This window comes from Panthera leo, chromosome D1 (assembly GCF_018350215.1).
Source record: "Panthera leo isolate Ple1 chromosome D1, P.leo_Ple1_pat1.1, whole genome shotgun sequence".
Taxonomy (NCBI): Eukaryota; Metazoa; Chordata; class Mammalia; order Carnivora; family Felidae; genus Panthera; species Panthera leo.
In genome coordinates this window covers 17,717,078-17,737,877 of record NC_056688.1, presented here as the reverse complement: position 1 = coordinate 17,737,877, position 20,800 = coordinate 17,717,078, and the positions used below count along the sequence as shown (strand labels likewise).

At 37.4% G+C, this 20,800-nt stretch overlaps 1 protein-coding gene across 7 annotated transcripts in view; it reads right to left on the bottom strand.

The window, feature by feature from the left end:
* Positions 1-20,800, bottom strand: part of ARHGEF12 (Rho guanine nucleotide exchange factor 12) — a 148,117-nt gene that overhangs the window by 119,500 nt on the left and 7,817 nt on the right. For 4 of the 7 annotated variants that reach the window (XM_042906882.1, XM_042906883.1, XM_042906884.1 and 1 more), the window contains exon 1: positions 17,380-17,495. The exons of 2 other annotated variants lie outside the window; for them this stretch is intronic. In XM_042906882.1, coding sequence (XP_042762816.1) covers positions 17,380-17,407 — 28 coding nt within the window. In that variant the 5' untranslated portion in view covers positions 17,408-17,495. Of the gene's footprint in view, positions 1-17,379; positions 17,497-20,800 lie in introns of those variants that run through there. One more of the 7 variants, XM_042906888.1, reaches the window with a different exon arrangement.

The window sequence follows — 20,800 nt, the reverse complement described above, 5'->3', positions numbered from 1 at the left end:
ACTGAAAAGAATATGGAAAAGAAACATAGAAAAATCACCTGAAGTCTTACCATCCATCATTATTCTACTAAATAATTATACAGCTATATAATAAATTACTATACAACCACAGAGTATAGGCACTCACATAGAAATAAAACATATTTATGGGGTACCTGGGTGGCTCAGTCAGTTAAGCGTCCGACTTCAGCTCAGGTCATGATCTCACGGTCCGTGAGTTCGAGCCCAGCATTGGGCTCTGTGCTGACAGCTCGGAGCTTGGAGCCTGTTTCAGATTGTGTGTTTCCCTCTCTCTCTGACCCTCCCCCATTCATGCTCTGTCTCTCTCTCTCTCTGTCAAAAATAAATAAACGTTAAAAAAAAAAAAAAAAAAGAATTATGGGGCGCCTGAGTGGCTCAGTCGGCTGAGCACCCGGCTTCGGCTCAGGTCACGATCTCACGGTTTGTGAGTTCAAGCCCTGGGTCGGGCTCTGTGCTGACAGCTCAGAGCCTGGAGCCTGCTTCGAATTCTGTGTCTCCCTCTCTCTCTGCCCTTTCCCTGCTCACGCTCTCTCTCTCTCAAAAATAAACATTAAAAATAATAATAATAAAGAAATAAAATATATTTAAAAAGTATATTGCTAATTGAAAACTTGAAGTTAGAAAACAATACATATAGATTAACTTCATTTACATAAAGCAACTTAATGGTTGTTACGTCTGGTAAATCAGATTAAGCAAGCGAATGAAGAGAGGGAATCTGTCTTCATTATACCTTCTTCTATGGTTGAAAAAAATTAATCTCAAGTATAGTTTTAGTACTGAAGTCGGTAACAGGTATATGAAGGTTCCCTGTGTATTCTAACTTTAATGTATGTCTAAAATTTTATACAATAAAATCATGTAAAAGCGCACTTTAAAAAACTACTTCTAAGGAAAAAAAACGTTTGCAACTAGTTTCTTTCTGAATTAGCCTTTGTGTCTGCATTTATTTTTAACTCTAGAGGGCGGTATCTTAGCTAGATCCCCTTTAAACAAAAAAACTATCAACCACCTACAATTTAATAACTAAAATATATATATATATATATTACTCAAAACCCCTTGAAGTAGAATTACAGTAGATTTTACCAATAAAGAGACAAAATCGAAGTTAGAGAGGCTAAGTAATTTAAAGTCATTTAGCTAACAAAAGCTAGAGACAAAATTTGAAACCCAACGTATCTGATTGCAAATCCTGTCTGTTTCTACCAAAAGGTGGAAAATTTTGTGGGGGGAAAACCCTACAAAAATTGGGCACCTGTCTTACCTCTAAGAAACAAACTTCAGTTTCTCACAAATAATTCTTTCTTTTTTTTTTTTTTTTTTTTTTAACGTTTTATTTTATTTTTTTTGAGACACAGAGAGACAGAGCATGAACGGGGGAGGGTCAGAGAGAGGGAGACACAGAATCTGAAACAGGCTCCAGGCTCTGAGCTGTCAGCACAGAGCCCGACGCGGGGCTCGAACTCACGGACCGCGAGATCATGACCTGAGCCGAGGTCAGCCGCTTAACCGACTGAGCCACCCAGGCGCCCCACAAATCATTCTTTCAAATGTAAGGAGTTAACCACAAAAGGATTCCTATACTCTATTGCTCACTTGCCTAGGAAGATCAAGATATGTCTGAGAGCAGACTGAACCCTGCAAAGCAAACTGATTAGTAACACACTGGGAGAAAGGTCTGCCAGAAAGAACTCTGTATTACGCTGGTATATGACACGGTGTGTGTACTGAGGCACAAATAAATTCAGAGGCATTAAATGATACCAGGCCCATGTTAAAGATGACATCTCTGTTAGAATACATGAGAATTTTACTTCCAGAATGCAAAAAGAAAAAAAAACATTATCAGCAGATGAGAGCAGTAAACAGTTACACTGAAACCCAGATTATAGTGCTAATGGTGACTAGTAAATAATAAGGTAGTTGTAGATTCTTTTGTAATTTATAAGGCAGTTTTACTGTAGTACTAGTTACTTGGTAGTTACTACTACTTTTCAAGTGTCCTTTTATATAGTGGCTTTAAGGGTGCCACTAAAAATTCCAATATTCAAAAGTATGAAGGTACAGTATAAGCACAAGTATAAACACAAAAATGTTTAGAGTACCACTTCTCAAGATTATAATCCAAGTTCATGCTTTGTAAATTAGATTATAAAATATCCAAAGTAACAGTAGCTTAGTCCATGCAAAGGATAGTTTTGGTGAGTTACGCTTTATTATCACTTCAGGTTTTTACCAGAGGTCATTAGAAAAGACATTTTAAAAAGCCGCTCATGACTTGTCATAAAACTGTTATTTTAGTTCTTCGCCTTCTCCCCAAAACAATGATGCCAGGTAGTAGGTGCAAGAATATCCATTATATTCTTTTCTCTTGTTTTGCCTTAAGCCTGAAATATTTCACAATGAAATGAGAGGAAAAGAAAAAATTAAAATTAGATGTTACAGCTAATTGAGACTTCTGTTTAACGACACTGAGAAAGCATATGGTTTTTCCTTTTTTAAATTTAGAATTCATTGGAAGAATAAAATGTTCTTATATTCCTCCCAAATACTACCTTTGTTAAAACTGCAACACTCCAATTAATGTCTATAAAATGATAGATGTAGTATTTAAAAGAGCTTATACCACCAGTTCACTGACTTAAAACTCTCTAAAACGTATCAGCAAGCGCCAGTTCTGAAACAGCTCTCCCTTATCTCTGAAATCTATTGTGAGTTTTCAATTAAAAACAAAAGGTTTGCGAGTACACTTCGGTAGTCATCAGTCACTATATAAGATCACACTGCTATCACGGAGCTAGCTAGAAACCAAGGATAAAACCAATTCTACTTTTCCAGCAGCTAAAGAATAACCACCTATATCATAAATGCTGGCAAATAAAACTAATTGAAAGGCCAGACGATATTTATTAATAGAGCTTTTCTAAAAGGGATGTACAGAGAGAAAAAAACATGGGTTCTGCTATTGGTCAGAATGAGGTCAAAATCTGGCACAGCCATTCAATGCTTTGTGTGACCCTGAGAAGCTTACTGAACTTCGCTGAACCTCAATTTCCTCACAAATGATTAAACTGAAGGCCTGCTTTACAGGAATGCTGTGAGGAATTAAATGACATAAGGATAGAGCCCGGTACTTCAGATATAGGTAATAAACAAATGCTGATCCCCTTTAATAAAATGTACTCAAATAAAAGGTACTATCTTAAATTCTACATTCCACGTGGAAACTTTGGGTCTCATGTTATCAGTAAAACAAAGTATCCCAAAATACCTTTCAAAAATCATTCAAAGCATGTAAACAACAGAAACAATTGACCTTTTTGCGCTGCTCTGTGATCCCTGGGAAACTCCCATTGACATACCTTTCCCCAAAACTACAGAAAAGGTTTCAGGACTGTTCACATATCTAACAGTTCTGAGATGTGACGAGCAGAACCGCAGATCAATCGGACACTCTCTCCTTCCCATGCTGTGGGATCCCTCCCTACTTTTGTAACAGCTCAAAGAATCCATGCAGTAAGACGACTACTGGAAAGCAATGAAGCTTTTTTAAACTACCGGCTCCACTTGGCCATAGTGTAGCAGTGACTGGTTAAAAGTTTTCCTTTTCTATTTATTTCTATCCACCTATGGAGTATTTATCATGTGACCTCCAAGAAGGGAAGGCGGGTTAAGTTTAGAAATAGGACACAGAAGTCAGGATTTGGGGGGCAGACTGTGGTCATAGTAATTTACCTGTTTGCTCAGTCAAAAAAGGGAAGAGATCAATACTTTTGTGGAAAATTAAGGAACCTCATATTCGATACACAAGAACAGAGCACTCACTGCATTACTTTATTGCCCACAGCATCATGAAAAGATTTTAAAAGAAATCTAATGTAACTTCCCCAAAGCAGATATGTTTTAATTTAAATTAAATTTTGGGTCACCAAGAAATATCCCTTTGGTAGTGTTTTCTGTTTTTAATTAACCCTTTTCCCAGAGTCTTGCAGTGGAGGAAGAGTTAGTTGGCAGGATATTTTTTTTCCCAACTCTTTTGTTGTTGTTGTTGTGGTTGGAAGTGCTACCAGAGGTACACGTAATTTTTCCAGTTTGACCTAAAAATTATCCTTCCTTGCTTGAGAGGTGCTCTTTTTCGCTAAGATTATAACTTCAGGAGTGGTGCTCACAAATCGGTGAGCAAATCAGCTAACACCTGTCAAGAAACCCAGGTCCACTGACTGGCAATCCACAGGGTGACTGATGTCAGAAACATATCTTCATTGTCATACGTTTGTTCTTAGCCTTAACAAATTACAAACAGCATCTTCGACAACATACAGGATTTAAAGAATTCAAGTATAAAGAAAACAGAATCTGAAGTTGTTAATGACCACATTAAATTTATATGTTCTGCAAATAAGAATACATTTTTTAAGAGCCAAACTTTCGTCTCAATTTTTTTTTAAGTTTATTCATTTTGAGAGAGAGAGAGAAAATGGACACACACATGCGGGGGAGGGGCAGAGAGAGAGGGCGAGAGACAGAACTCCCTCTGGGGTTCAAACTCACAAACTGTGAGATCTCTTGAGCACAGATTAAGAGTCGGATGCTTAACCTACTGAACAACCCGGGCACCCCGTCTCAAATTCTTTATATTTACAATGAACATGCAGAAATGAGGGTTTTCCACAGCCCGCATTTTCCTTTATCCCTCTATCTTATTGGTCACTCAGGTCCTCTACAATCCTATCACCACTGCCCCACCGTAGAACTTCTGTCTCCCACTGCAGTCTCCCAACTGCCTTCCTAGTCTCAAGAATTACCTCCCTCTCAGGGTGCCTGGCTGGCTCAGTCAGTAGAGCATGTGACTCCTTGATCTCAGGGTCATGAGTTCAAGACCTACGTTGGGCCTAGAGCTTACTTTAAAAAAAAAAAAAAAGAATTACTTCCCTCTGGTCATCTTTCAGATTACTAAGTTTTTCATTAAAATAAAAATCAAATAAATAAATAAATAAGTAAAAACTAAATAGAGTTTTCACTTCAAAACATTTCTAATTACAAAAGCACTATATATTCATTGCTGAAAGCCTGGAAAATACAGATAAATATAAAATATAAAATAAAAATCATCCATAATCTCACACCCCAGAAACATTTATTTAAATGTTAATTTATTTTTGAGACAGAGAGGGAGAGAGAAAAAGCATGCACATGCGAGTGGTGGACAGAGGATCCAAGAGGGCTCTACACTGACAGCAGAGAGCCTGATGTGGGGCTCGAACCCACAAACCGCGAGATCATGACCTGAGCCGAAGTCAGATGCTCAACTGACTGAGCCACCCAGGCACCCCAACCCAGAAACATTTTGAAAATTAGTACATGACCTAGAAGTCTATATATTAAATATTTTAAGCACTATATGTGTTTTTAAAACATTGTTTTAATGTTTCATTTATTTTTGAGAGAGAGAGAGAGAGAGAGAGAGAGAGAGAGACAGAGTCTGAGTGGGGGAGGAGGAGAGAGAGAGGAACAAAGAATCCGAAGCAGGCTCCGGGCTCTGAGCTGTCAGCACAGAGCCCCACGGGGGGCTGGAACTCGTGAACCGCAAGATCATGACCTGAGCCGAAGTCGGACGCTTACCTGACCGAGCCACCCAGGCGCCCCAAGCACTGTATGTTTTTAAAACATAACTGGCACTATATTTGAAGTTTTATCTTCTACTTTTCACATGCCATGGACACTTTCCCATTAAAGTTTACTTGAAAATGTCTTCAGTGCTTGAATATAAAATATCCTATCAAACGTCATACAGTAACTTAACACTGATCTGACAGCTCCTTGCCACTGCAACTTCTAGGTCTACCTCTTCAGAGACACCAGACTTACACTGATTCCTCTTTGCCCCTACTACAAATAATGGTGTGGTTGACATCTTTCCATAAAAACTGACAACGAAATCTTTATCTCCTTTTATGTCTTGAGATATATACTAAAATTGGCATTAATGGATCAAAAGGTTGAAATATTTCTTGGGCTTTTGAGCTATACTGTCCAATTATTTTCTATAAAGTTTAAAACTACTTTATATGCTCAACTGTAGAGTATAAAAACCAGTCCTTACCACAATCCTCCCTGGCATTACATATTTGCTTAAATTGAAATTGAAAAAAAAAAAAAAAAAAAAAAAAAAAAAGCACCAAAGCATCCAAAGCAGTGTCCTACCAAACTCCCTCTGGACTAGCTACCTTCCAGATCCAGTCTGGGCTCAATTTTCTTGAGCAGAGGCTGTCCCTGTGTTGACCAACATGAAAACTGAGGCAACTGAAAGTGGTGAGGCACATCACCAGAAAAGTTAGAGGCCAAATTGTGAGTGGTCTTAAATGCATGTTAAGGAACTGGACTCTAACCCATGGGCTACTGTTTCTCACACTTAAATACTACCTTACTGATTTGCCGGTCACATAAGCCCTGAACTATTAGTTGCTTAATGTTTTCCTTTAAGTACCATGGAAACTTTATTTCACTATTAGAAGTAAAAAGCCAATATTATTTGCCACAAATAGAAGACAATAGTAGACAAAAAATACAAAAAAATACAAAAAATACAGATTTTTTAATTTTAAAAAATTAAAAGTGAAATGTAAATAAAACGTTCTTGGAAGTAGGAACATAATAATTAGCAGACTTGTTACATGGTCATTACAGCAGCCTAGAAAAAGAGGCATTTCTATGTTTCCTTCTCTTCAAATCTGAAGTCATGACATGCCTTTAGCCATACAGTAAAAACTTCCATTCAATTCACTGATAATAGTGATTGGTTATTTAGTGGAAAAAAAGTTAAAGTAAGGAAATGTTAAAAAAAAAAAAAAAACAACTCATATATACCTTAAACTTCATTCCAATTTAGAATATGTAAGCGGTGCCTGAGTGGCTCAATTGGTTGAGAATCCGGTCGTGAGCTCAGGTCATGATCTCACAGTTCACGGGTTCAAGCCCCACATCGGGCTCGCTGCTCTCAGTGCAGAGCCCACTTCAGATCCTCTGTCTCCCTCTCTCTGTCCCTCCCCTGCTTGCTCTCTCTCAAAAATAAATAAAACGTTAAAAAAAAACAATAAAATATGTAAATGTACATCTCTTTACCAATTTTTAAATGTAGGATCAAGGCCTTTTCCTGAAGTAAGGATGTGTTGATTGAAGTGCCCTATTATCTTTTTTGTATGAACTATACTAAAATACCTCAGCTATGATTTATTTCCTGTTTCAGTTTCCTTACAGTAGACCAAGAAACCAAAAATACTCACTAGACTCTACTTTTTTCCCAAATAACTAATAGTTGTTTTTCAGTCACATCTAATACAAAAGCCATTTCTTTACAGACAAGCCTCTATGCACGTTTCCAAAGTGAACACAACTCAGTCATAGAAATACCTCTCTTTTTATGCTCATATTTCATTGTTTTTCATAGTATTTAACTAAATTATCTAATTCTAATACAAGTACAACAGGTTAGGATTATACAGTTCAACCGGAAGCAGAAGTATTTAGACATATTACAAAGGGACCTACTGGACAGAAACATTTAACCCACTGCAGGTATAAGTCACGCTCTACAGAGGAAACAGAGTGCACTAAATTGAGGTTAACCAACAGATTGATTCTCCCCTCCCTTCTTCCTAATATGTTAGTCACATCGTTCAAGACTTGACCATGTTTAGCTACCCTTGATGTTACGGGACTTCAAGGATTCCTAAGTGACCACCCATCTTTACCACATTTCCTCCAACAGTTCCTTAGCCCTAACCAGCCATCTTGAGATACTCCAAAACTGTATCTTAACATCAGGAATGATACTCTTTTTTGGCACTTTCGTAGCATCTCTAATGCTGTTATTTGCATGCTTTTTCTCGGCCATTAGAGCTTAAAAACATTCATTAAAAATCTTATGAAAGTATTCCCTATCTTAACTTCAAAATTGGAACTATGTATATAGTCTGGCAGAAACAGTGGAAAAGTCTTCACACATCCATTTGGGATGCAGGAAGAATTTCAACTATTTTGGAAGAAATCTTCAATTTGTGAGATCATACGCGTGACTGAGACAAGCTCTGCAAATAAGCACATCTTGACAAATATATCTGCTCATGTGAACAACTTAAATTTATCCTAACGAATTGAAGTATTCCATGTACAAAACAAAGTGAACAAGATAACTGCAAGACTAAAAGCACAAGATATGTGAGGTGGATTTTTTTTTTCTGCTCTAAAAGGACCACTTGAGGACTCTTCTGAAAAACCACTGAAAATATTTCAAATGTTATAAAAGATGCTTGGAAGATTTGGTATTTTTTCAGAAGAATTTTCCCAAACCAGATGGCAGCAAAGAGTAGACGAGGAACTCCTTTTTCCATTTCATGGACATCACCTAATAAATAACTGGACACATTCAGAAGAACAGACTCTAAAAATTCTTTTACGTGATTTCTTGGAATAAAAGATCTAATATTTATTAGTATAAACTGTTGATCAAAGTTGACCATTAACTAGCTTCTGACCTTTCCAACTAAAAATACTTGAGCGTTGAGATTCTTGGTATTTGTTAACATCAAAACTTTAACAATGCATCTGTCTTAATGACCTCAAGTCTCATCTTAGTTATACACTAAGCAGTGTCCAAACAAATATCCCCTATTGCCAACTAAAAACAGTCTTCTCACTGAGGAACTGCTATTTCAGGCAGACATTTCTGCTAATCAAAGGATGCGTTACTGTACTTCATTTTTAATTTTTAAAAACTTAATAGCAGTTGTGTAATTTTTTCTACCGTTCCCTTCTGTAAGTGGCAAGAATACTGATTTTCTATTTATAATAAGGAAATCAAGTTACTTTTGGAAATGGATTTTCAACTTAAAAAGTAATGTTAAAAAACGTATTAACAACAACTCATGTTAAAATTACAAGCAACACAAAATATAAAATTCCAAGGGCACCTGCATGGCTCAACCAGTTAACTGTCTGACTGTTGATCTCAGCTCAGGTCACGATCTCACAGTTTCATGGGTTCAAGCCCCACAAAACTCACAGTTTTGTGGGTTGTGCACTGACTGTGCAGAGCCTGCTTGGGACTTTCTCTCTCCCTCTCTTTCTGCCCCTCCCCCTGCTCACATGCATTCTCTCTCTCTCTCTCTCTCTCTCTCTCAAGAATAAATAAACTAAAAAAAAAAAAAAAAGCCAGAAAATTTAAAAAAATATGTATAAAATTCCATCTAAAAAAATTAAGTAACTGACAGTTCTGTGATTATAAGACTAGGGCAAATTATGAAGGCAATATCCAAATAATTTCAGTACAGAAAAAAATAGCCTACAAGATAAGGGCAATTCCTTACCGTGCATTCAAGAACACTCTATCTTCTCATTCTCTTTCTCACCGCTTTCCTTCACCACAAATTTCACGTTCTAGCAATATCCCACACATAAAAAAATATACTTTCATATACATCCACTGTATTATCCATATCACGACCACCACCACACCTCCCCGCATACACACCTAAACATCCAACTTGAACCCTTACCTGTTAAAGAAGTTCTTCGTGAAGGTATTACTTCCTCCAAGAAAACTTCCCTTAACCATGTCTCCTCAGACTGTATTACGGTCGTGTCTCATTTTATTACACTTTGCATACACTGCGTTTTGCACCAATTGAAGGTTTGTGACAACCTGCATCGAGCAAGTCTATCGGTGACATTTTTCCAACAGGTTTACCTCACGTCTCTGTGTCACATTTTGGTAATCCTCACAATATTTCACTTTTTCATTATATTTGTTACAGTGATCTGTAATCAGTGATTAGGACTTGCTGAAAGCTCAGATGATGGTTAACATTTTTTAGCATTAAGTATTTTTAGTTAAGGCATGTACTTTTTTTAGACATAATACAATCGCACACTTAACAGACTATATACAGCATGGTGCAAACACAACCTGTATATGCACTGAAAAACCAAAAAATTCATTTGACTTGCTTTATTAGTGGTCCGGAACCGAAGCTGCACTATCTGTGAAGTACGCCTGTATAAGTTACTAGAAACTATCTTATTCTCTATGTTATCTTTCTCTGGTTCTCAGCAGTTATTCAGCAAGTAATTCTTGAAAAAATGACTCTCCTATGTTTTACTTCACTATTTTATATTGCTTAACAATGTTAATTACATTTACTTTCCACTTTAGACCTTCATGAAGTTTCCTTTGTACATATATCTGTACTCTCCTGGTACTCCTCTACTCCTCTGTAACCCTTCCCTTGATTCTCTGTAACCATTTCTCAATAGCCTTTGAGAGCAATTCTGTCCTCCCCCAAACATGTGACCCAAGCTATTATTTTGGTCAGCCTTCCCACACAATCTTTTTCTTTTGAACTCACCTATTCAAATTACTTCAACTACCATAACAGACACAACAGCAGTAGCCAAGACCTCACTTCTATCGAGCTCACATGCATGTCACTGAGTGGCCATTTACACCCAGATATTCACAGGTACCTGTGGTGAGCAGCCTCTAAAGCATCCTCCAAAGAATCTTGCCTCCTGGAATTCGTGCTCTGTACAGTTCCCTCCCAAACAGAATTGATTTGCGTTACCAACAGACAATTATAAAAACGACAGCAGTGTGACTTCTGAGGTCAGCTCCTGAAGGTTCTTATGGCTCCCACCTCGCTAAGATCATGTGCTCTGGGTGAAGTGGGCCGCCTCAAACATCCTCACAGAGAGGTCCGCCTGATGAGTAACTGAGGCCTCAACGACAAGCACTCACCCGGCATGTGAGCGAGTCACCTTGGAGGTGGATCCACCAGTTCCACTGAAGCCTTTGCTTATTCAGTAGCAGCCATCTGGACTACACCCTCATTAGAGACCTCGAAGCGGAACCACCCCGCTAAGTTGCTCCCTGATTTGATCACGGCAAATTATACGAGATAATAAACGTCTAGCAGCACTGCCCAACAGAACTTTTTGCACTGATTGAAATGGTCTATGTCTAATGTCCGACACAGTACCCACTGACTGCATATGGCTACTGAACACTTAAATGTGGTTAGTGTGCCTGAAGAATCACATTTTCAATTTTATCTGACTTTAACTAGTTTAAATTTGAATAGCCAGGTGTCTCATGGCCACCGTAAGTAGCAAGTTTATGTATTGTTTTGGGATAATCTATCCGCAGCAACAGACCACTACTGTAGTACCTTAAACTAAATCTGCCCCTTACTGTATCTATCCTCTCCTCAATCTTTCATCTAACCAGTCAGCCAAACAAACATAATAAAACGAAACAAAACTGTGCCTCCTGTCTTTTACATTCCCCATCTTCGCAAGTGGTACCAACATCCAAACACCCAAGCCAGAAAGGTCTTCCCTTTCGCCACCTACCCTTTTCATACTGCTGGTATTCTTAACACCTTCTTAATGGCTCTATTTGTCTCTTCTCTTTTCTGTATGTTGGTACAACTTCAGTTTAGAACTTCGTCTTTTCACCTGGATTACTGAAAAATGTCCCTTCTTGGTCTCTCTGCCCCTAAAACTGCTTCTTGAGACTAATCCATTCTTCACACTGCCACCCAAATGATCATGCTATGACATAACACTGATCTTATTACCCTTCTAATGTTTATTTTTGAGAGAGAGAGAGAGAGAGAGAGAGAACAGAGAGAGAGAGAGAACGAGAACATGAGTGGGGGAGGGGCAGAGAGAGAGGGAGACACAGAATCCGAAGCAGGCTCCAGGCTCTGAGCTGTCAACACACAGCCCAACACGGGGTCGAACTCACAAACCGCGAGATCATGACCTGGGTCAAAGTCGGACGCTCAACCCACTGAGCCACCCAGGTGTCCCTACCCTTCTCATGAAAGGTCTTCAGTGGCTTCCCACAATCCAGAAGATAAAACCCCATCTCCTCAGAACATAAAAATAATCTGGTGCCTCCCATCACTGCAACTTTATAAACTGCTATGCCCATCATCAACCCCTCTGCTCTAATCACCTATATGCTTTCTTAGAAACCGTGAGTAATTCACTTCTGTGCCTTTGATCATATTGCTACTTCTACCTGATCTGCTCTTCCATTCCTCACCTGTCTGGTAACCATGCCCCATCTTTCAAGATTCAACAGAAGCATTCACCTCTTCTGTGAAGCTATTTCCGATCTACCCAGAGAGTACTGATTCTTCTCAAGTCCCTACTGTACCTTGTGCACTTAGCTGCCTACATGTTTGTCTCCCTCTATTAGTCTAGAACTCCTCAAAGGCAGAAACTGCCTGATTCAATGCTAATATATCTGGTAGCATACCACAGTATTTAAGAACGTAGGTTGTAAAGTCAGACAAATTCAGACTAAAATCCTAGTTTTATCACTCACTAGGCACACCACTTAACCTTTCTGAGCTTATTTCTTCCCGTGTCAAATGGACATTTTATAACAAAACCCATTACTTCACACGATCATTATGAAAATTAAGTACAATACTATGTATAAAATATTACAGCGCCTATTATATAACTTTTACTCAATAAATATATTTTGGGTGGAGAGGTTAATGGTTGGGTTACTACCTCCTAGGTAGGTAAAGAAAGGGTTAGAAAGGTCAAAATAGAAGGTATCATCTTTGAAATAACTTGTTGGGTTACCCTAAAGAAAAATGAAAGGTAATCCAGGAAGCCTACTGGGTATCTACTATGTGGTTAGAAAAGTGCAGGAAATGGCAAAAGGACTCAACTAGAAATAAATAAAAGCCTGAGGAAGAGCAGAGGTTCTAGATGGCATCAGACAGGAGAAGAGAAGCCTGGTGACGACCATAAAAATAAAGCGTTCATGCAAAAGGGTATGAGGGAGAAGGAAGAGAAGGTAAGAGATAGAAAAACAAAAATTTCAAAGTGGAATCCTTCCAAGCAATGACAAGATCTAAGATGTACTCATATTGCTAAAGCTCCCAGGATAAATCCTATGAAACTACAAATGCTGGACTGCTTTTGACTAACAAGATGGATTGGGCCTTTTTAAATAACAGAATAAAAGTTTGGGGATGACATATTGATTCCATTTTATATTCTACCTTTTGCCTTGTGTGCCAGAGACAATGGAAGGATCTTAAGACAGTCTGGCAAAATAAACAATGATATTTCTACTACAGTGTCCTGATGTTCTCTGGAACACAATTTAGAAATTGCTACTGTAGGGGCAGTCTGGATGGCTCAGTCTATAGAGCATACAACTCTTGATCTCGGGGTTGAGAGTTCAAGCTCCAAGATGGGTGTAGAGATTATGTAAAAAAAATTTTTTTCATCTTTTTAAAAAGATTTTTTTTTACGTTTATTTATTTTTGAGACAGAGCATGAACAGGGGAGGGCAGAGAGAGAGGGAGACAGAGAATCAGAAGCAGGCTCCAGGCTCTGAGCCATCAGCCAAGAGCCCGACGCGGGGCTCGAACTCACGGACCGTGAGATCGTGACCCGAGCTGAAGTCGGACGCTTAACCGACTGAGCCACCCAGGCGCCCCAAAATTTTTAAATCTTAAAAAAAAAAAAAGGGATTGCTGCTTCAAATTATGTTAAAAGAAACTAAACAACCTTCTTTGGCTGAAAAGTCAAATAATTTTATACTTTCTATTTGTGAATTCTGACTTTACAGAAAGGATGAGTCCCCAAAATTACGTGCAGTAGCAAATACCACAAACTAAAGAGTCAAAAGACCCGGATTTGAAACTTGGGTCCAAAAATGTACTACCTGGAAAATACTGGACTAGTCAATGAAGGCTATAAATCTAAGATTTTCCTCATCTGTAAAATGGGAATAACATTTGCCTTGTGGTATTGTTCTATGCATTAATTACAATGCTTATAAAGCATTTAGAATAATGCTTCATAAATGGAAGCTGTTATTGTTACTAAGTGAGAAAACAATTGTACAAGTATAATAAATGTAAACTAGTACTAGCATCATACGAATAAACATATGAAAGGGACAATAATTTGATTTGTCACATGTGACAAGACTGAAGTGAACTACACTGTTGTGAGATAATAACCTTCCCATTTTTAATTACAAAAAATAAGCCTGGGCAAATATTTTTATAATAACCAGATTATTTATAGACTATGAATTGGTTATTTACCTCCGTGTTATTTTTTTCCAGTCTGATTTTCACCTTCAGCAACCCTCAGAAAATAACAGAACATACTCCAGACTAGTCATATAGAGAACAGTAAACTTTTCAAGCTGGATAAGCAAAGGTTTCCTTATTGCTAACAGTGTGAGGAAGCAATGCTAGCTAAAATGAGATATGGTAAATATTTATGCAAAATTAACAGACCTTTACCCCACAGGGAGGCTGCAAGCATGGGAAAAAGCAGCTTCCCAGAACTCAGCATAGCGGATGTCTGCAGATCTCCCTAAGGGCTAGAAAAGTCTCCACATCCATAAGAATGCTTCAAAGGGCACGGCTTTTTTGCAGGCATCCTCTCTGTGGGTTTTAAACCTAGTAAAATTCTCAAATTGTAATTTCCTAGCCTTTCTCTACCTAGAAGCAGTACATATTCAATAAAAGATTTAGTTTGTAGGCTTCTTTTTTAAATCAACTATCTGCCTACCTCTGTTCTAGACTCTCTAAGGTTACTAAGAAAACGCAAGGAAAAAAAAACCCAATTTATAGCTAAAAAGGATTAGATTTTAAAAATACACTTAAATATCTCTTAAGCAAATTTCCTTTCCAATGTTATGACATAAAAAGTGGCTGGACTAAAATGATTCGTGCCACAGGATTTCAGTAACAACAACAAAAAATATCATTTACGAGGAAAAAACAAAGATTAAAATTAACTCTTTTATGGCTCGGAAGATAAATCTAGAGCTTTAGAGTAAAAGTGTTTACATATTTTTTTAAGAGGTAGAATATATAAAATGAATGATAAAGAAGGAAAGATCACTATTATATACAAGAAATCTTTAAAAGGAAAATATCTCCATTGCCACTTAACCAAAGACTCTTGTTTAGGAAAAACTTAAACCCAATTTACTCAAATCACTTATACTTCACAAAGGCACCTAGTATTAAAATCATTCATTTGCTGCCTTCTTTTCCTTGTACTCAGTGTAACAATTTTTAAAGTCCCTTCTTACTGCTTTGTGTGCTTACAATACCAAAACAAACAAACAAACAAACAAAAACCAACAAAACAAAAAAAACCCACAAAACTTGTTTTAGATGGGCCTTAAACTTCTTAAAAGAACTTTAGAATAGTTATAATGGAAAATGATTTATAAGCAACATATATCAGGCTTCAAAAAAGTCCAATGTTTACAGATGTGTGTATTTAAAGCAATGAATAAGAAACCAAAACACAATGTAGCCATTCTTTAGAGGAAATGAGACAAAATCCCTCATGTCAGCAATCTGGAAAAGGGAGTAAGTGAATAGGTGATTAAAAATAGAAAGACTAAAATATAGTTAAAAAATTATAATGCAAGACAACACTTTAATGGTGTTGTTGAAGACAAAATCCACTTTCTGGGCTTCGTCCAACTGATTCAAAAGATCAACGGACTGATCGAGATGAGCCAATCTGACTTATACTAGCAGGCCTGAGATCAGAAGGCCAAAGGAAAATGAACATTGGAATCATAATCCCAACTCTTTTGCTTAGAAACTATGTGACCTTAAGCAAGTTCGTGAATGTCTTAAAGCCTCATTTTTCTGTTTTAACATGGAGACAACAATATTTAACTTACACAGCTAAGAAGATTAAAAAAGACAATGCATAAAAAGTTCCTGGGACAGTGCCTAGCACTTAATATGTAGTCAATAAATACAAAAATCTTTTACCACATCCCAAATTTCTTTGTAAGACTAAACTGCATCCACTTTAAAGTGTTCATTTTTACCCACACTCACCTTTCCACCTTTCTGAAGTATAAAATACTAGTATACCAAGTCATCAGGATTTAAGCACTGTCTTGCTAAACAAACTACTGTACTTTCCAGAATCTTTCACTGATCAAATCAACATATTTACCACTGGATGTACAAAGTATAAGCCTAACAGGTTGCTAGCACCTTCAAAGAGGTAGCTAATGAGAGGGTCTCCCTCCAAGAGTGACTAAAGCAATGCCTAATCAATAAAATGTGATTTCTTCTATTCAAAAGCAATGAACATCTAAAGCTTCTTAAATTTCACCTTAAAGCACTGCCCTTTCCACTTTAAGTAACTCACCAAAACATAATTAAACTGAAAAAAGCAAAAGGAAACATAAAAGGACAGTTTATGATGGGAAATAATTTAATTTGGAAAATAAGGTAAGTTTCATCAGTAATAATTTTATTTCCCCAAAATACACGACTTCTCACCTTAATCTACAGCATGACTCAACGGATGTCACTCTCACAGGTAAATTTCTTACTTGTTAAATATAAATCAACAGGTAGCAAGAGCTCAAAATAACTTTGCCAACACAATGACCCAGGAAGAGCAGCCATTCATTATTTACTGAATAAATGAATAAATGAAGGAATGTTGTAAAGACAGAACTCAACAAATTCTGAGGGATCCAAGGCAGATGTAAAAGTTGATTGCCAATCCTAAAAGTCTTACCGCTTCAGCAACTAGACAGGTTAGTTACTATTTCAGTCTGAATTGAAATAACTGTCTCTCCCTGTCTATTCCTCCCTTCCAAATGTATCTTAATTCTAAAGACAACCTACAGTTTGAAATATAAAGGATAAGGAATACTATCACAGCAAGGAGAAAACACCGTCACAGCAGGAGCAGCAGAAAATACCTGTGAATTCAAAATCCTTGTACACGCATAGATCAAATTTTAGGAAAACCTAACAGCTACTGTAACTTACTGACCTCTTACGCGCTAGGTACTTAAATACTTTCTCACTTCACCTTCACAACAGCTCTGCCAAGTAAGTATTGTTATCCCCATTTTCACAGATGAGAAAACTAAGCTGCTGTTCTGAGAGGTAAATCTGCCTATGGTCCCAGATATAAGTAGCAGAACAAGTCTGACACCCTAAACCCAGGAGGCTCTTTTCTCTGCATCATCCTCAAACAGTTCCCTTCTATTGCTCCCTTTTACAAAAGCTGTATATACATATGATGTGTGACTATATATATATATATAGAGAGAGAGAGAGAGAGAGAGATACACATACACATAAAATTAAGAACTAAAACACCTTTTCCTTTCACAGCTACTTTTAATTTCTGACAAAGAGGATAGTCTCAAAAAGAATTCTGCCAGCAGAATCAAATTAATATAATTGCTAATATTTATCCACATAATATTTCGCTTAATTCCTATTTTTAGAAACAGGACTGTACCTTGTATCCTATTAAGCAATAACTGCATGATGAGAAGCTTCTCTTTTTTTACTGGTCACATCCAGGCAGCACACCCAACTTACTTCTAAACGCTGTCTTGAGAATTCTGATCTTGCGGAGCTTCTGAGTAAATACAGTAACTAGAAATCACAAATCTTTCCCCAAAATGTGCAACTAACAAATGCAACTGAGGTACAAATATATTACTCTGACAAAGGTGCTGACAAATTATTATCTCTGAAAACGATGTTTTTCAACTGTGATACAACAAAAAAAATAACATGAACAATGGCAAGTCCAAGGGTTATTCTCCATGGGGAAAATATTACTTACATTTTAAATAGACTATATTGTTCCAAGCAACCCAAGTCAGAATCAGTTCAATGCCAAGAAAAACTCAAATTTAAATAAAAAATGTATTTACAAGCTAATGGTTTTACAAGCCAAGCATTTTCTACTGCAGTTACTACATGGATTCTGAAATGAGACTAACAACATAACTTAATTAAAGAAAACAAACCACTTGGATACCTAGAAAAACCATTTTATCCTAAGTGTTTCTAAGCACAGGGAAAGAAGCCCATTAAGAAAACAAAATTAGCTAGTCGTACTATACTAAAATAACCACTTTAATCAAATTATATACAATAATTTATTCACTAGTCTGTAAAAATCCTCTTTGATCACCTCACTGTCACCTGCCAATCTACAAACTGAAGGATTATATCTGCTTAATTCCTTCCCACTGTTGATTACATAATACCCCTTTCCCCAAAGAATTTCCTTGTGAAGCTGATGATCACAGATGCATAATGTAGAAATGACAAGTTATTGTATTACGCTGTATGCTAATAATATCTATAAAGTCTTGAGTCAAAATGGAGGCTTGAAGTCCCTCAGACAACTAACCTGAGCAGAGGAAAGTGGCTTTAATTATTTCTAAGCTAAAGTTAGACTCTCTTCCTTACTTTTAGATCACCTTAGGGATCTCCTTACAGATTGATCGAGCCTTTCTCTGCCCAGCAAATAGCAAAGGTGAATAGAAGATTTTTAGAAATGATTCTGATGTTCTTCCTCTAGAGTAAGTAACATCACTGACTGGGAACTCCCAGAACACTTAGAGCCATTAAGGGCTGGGATTCCTTTCAACTGGCACCATGCCAACAGAGGCTCAGTGAGAAATGAACCCTCCTGCAAATCAAATCTGTTGCCATGTTATTTTTTCCAGGGGTTAATTACCTGCTTCTGCTATACACACACACTCTCTCTCTTTCTCTTTCCCTCTCCCTCTAAAGTGGAGAAAAGGAGGTGCTGGGAAAACAGATGACATTCTGCTGGTAAGCCTCCTCCAGAAATACTCAAAACGAAATCAAAATAGGTTTCTGGCTGTCAAAATCCAGATACACTCCATGAACATCCTCTCCTACTTGACACCTGTCAGTCCCTGGTACCATTACCTCAAACTACTAGACAGTAAAACTTCACTGAAGGAAGTCACACTTTCAGACTTTATCTTTCAGAGCTAGTGAAATATTTACGGGTGAAATGTTGAGAAACTGCTTCAAAATAATCTGATGGAGAAGCAGGGCAAGCAAACAGATGAACCAAGGCTGTCCATACACTGGTAATTATTGCAGCTAATGACGGGTACATGGAGGTTCATCATACTATTCTCTGTACTTCCGTGTATCTTTGAAATATTCCATTAAAAAAATAAAATTTTTACAGATTCAAAACAACCCATCTAATAAGCATTTATGGAGTACTTCCTGTGGTAGACTATGTTACTGTTCCTAATTTTTCCCTCTCCTCTCTCCTTCCTTGAGAGATTTATACACCCTCACCCATCAGTATGTGATTTGCAATGCCACCTGTCGGAGGAGGACACCTCCCTGGCACACTGCAATGAGCCTGACTGTATGACTTGCTTTGGCCAATGACACGTGAATGATTTACGTACACCAGGCTGAGTAGAAGCTTTAAGAGCCACTGCATGTTTGCATGTTTCCTGCTCTCTCCCTCTGCCATGCAAATGACATATCCCAGACAGGGACTACTCCTTCAGCCAGGGCTCCAAAAATGTTACAGCCAATCCACAGCTAACAAGGTGTAACGCAAGCAAGAAATAAACCAGTGTTGCAAGCCACTGAAATTGGAAGCTGTTGTTATGGTAGTACAACCTAGCAGAAACAGATATACCTACTACCGGCTAAATATAAAGAATATTAAAATGATAGGCTGCTATATTTGTAAGGATGTTTTGGTAGATAGACAAAGCTTAGCTGAGGAGAGTATGAGAAGTGGTAGGTGTGTAGGGATAGAGGTAAGATCAGAGGGAGACTTTATTATTACTGTTATATATCACTGGAATTTTCTGGTGTGTTTTTTTTTTTTTTTTAACCTGAACAACACTATCTGACTGGTTGACTAATTTGGACTATTTTCTTCTTATGGTTCTTTATATTAAAAAAGAATAAAAACACAGTAAAGCAAATAGTAATCACTTAAAAATCAATAAGAACTATTCTACCTTTGAGGAACTCAAAACTTAGTTGGCAATGTAGCTTTAAAGAAAGCCTCTTCCCAGAAAGTATTCATTGTTAATTTTTTAAAGCAACAAAGGGTAAATGCAAGCCAAAAATAAATAAATAAATAAAAGTATAACATCTGCAATTCGATCAGTTTTTTTAAGGTTCAAGCAAAGCCAGTACAGGGTTTTGTATACGAGTGGTACAGCCATTGATTTCAAAGGAAATTCTCTTATTTCTGTAGGCCAGTTAAACTAGTGAAGAAGCATGCTTGAACCATTAAGTTTTGTGAACAAGCCTTAACCAGTACTATAGATAAGGTATCCACTCCATAAGTTAACCCATGTACAGTAAAATTACAGTTAGAAGAAGAAAAGAAAAAAAGGAAGAACTCCTAACCCTATCACAGCGATTAAACAACACCTGAATGGCCACAGAAGTCAAGGTCCACAGAGTTAACTCTTGACTGCATAAGAATGTTTTCTCCTTAAATTTGAGCAATATCTGAACAAAGCAGTAACTTGCAAATATGATTACAAGCATGTCTGCACTATTCATCTTAAGATCTCAAAGCATCTCACAGACATTAATTTAACCTTCCCATCCCCTGAAAGGTAGATGTTACATAACATTATAACCATCCATCCTGCTGCTACAAAATATTTCAATACCCCTTCAGCAGTACTCGCTCTGAGAAGGCCTTGCCCAAAAAGCCAATAAAACAGGAAATAAGCTGACAGTGCATGTGCCACCAACAATCTCTGAAAAGATCAGACCTTCACCCACAAGAACCACTTCCTCTGAGTAAACCACAGAGACAGTACAGGGCAAACCACATCATACCAGCTTGTGTCCGGAGCGCAGGCAGATAACCCATCTAAAATCAATGGAAG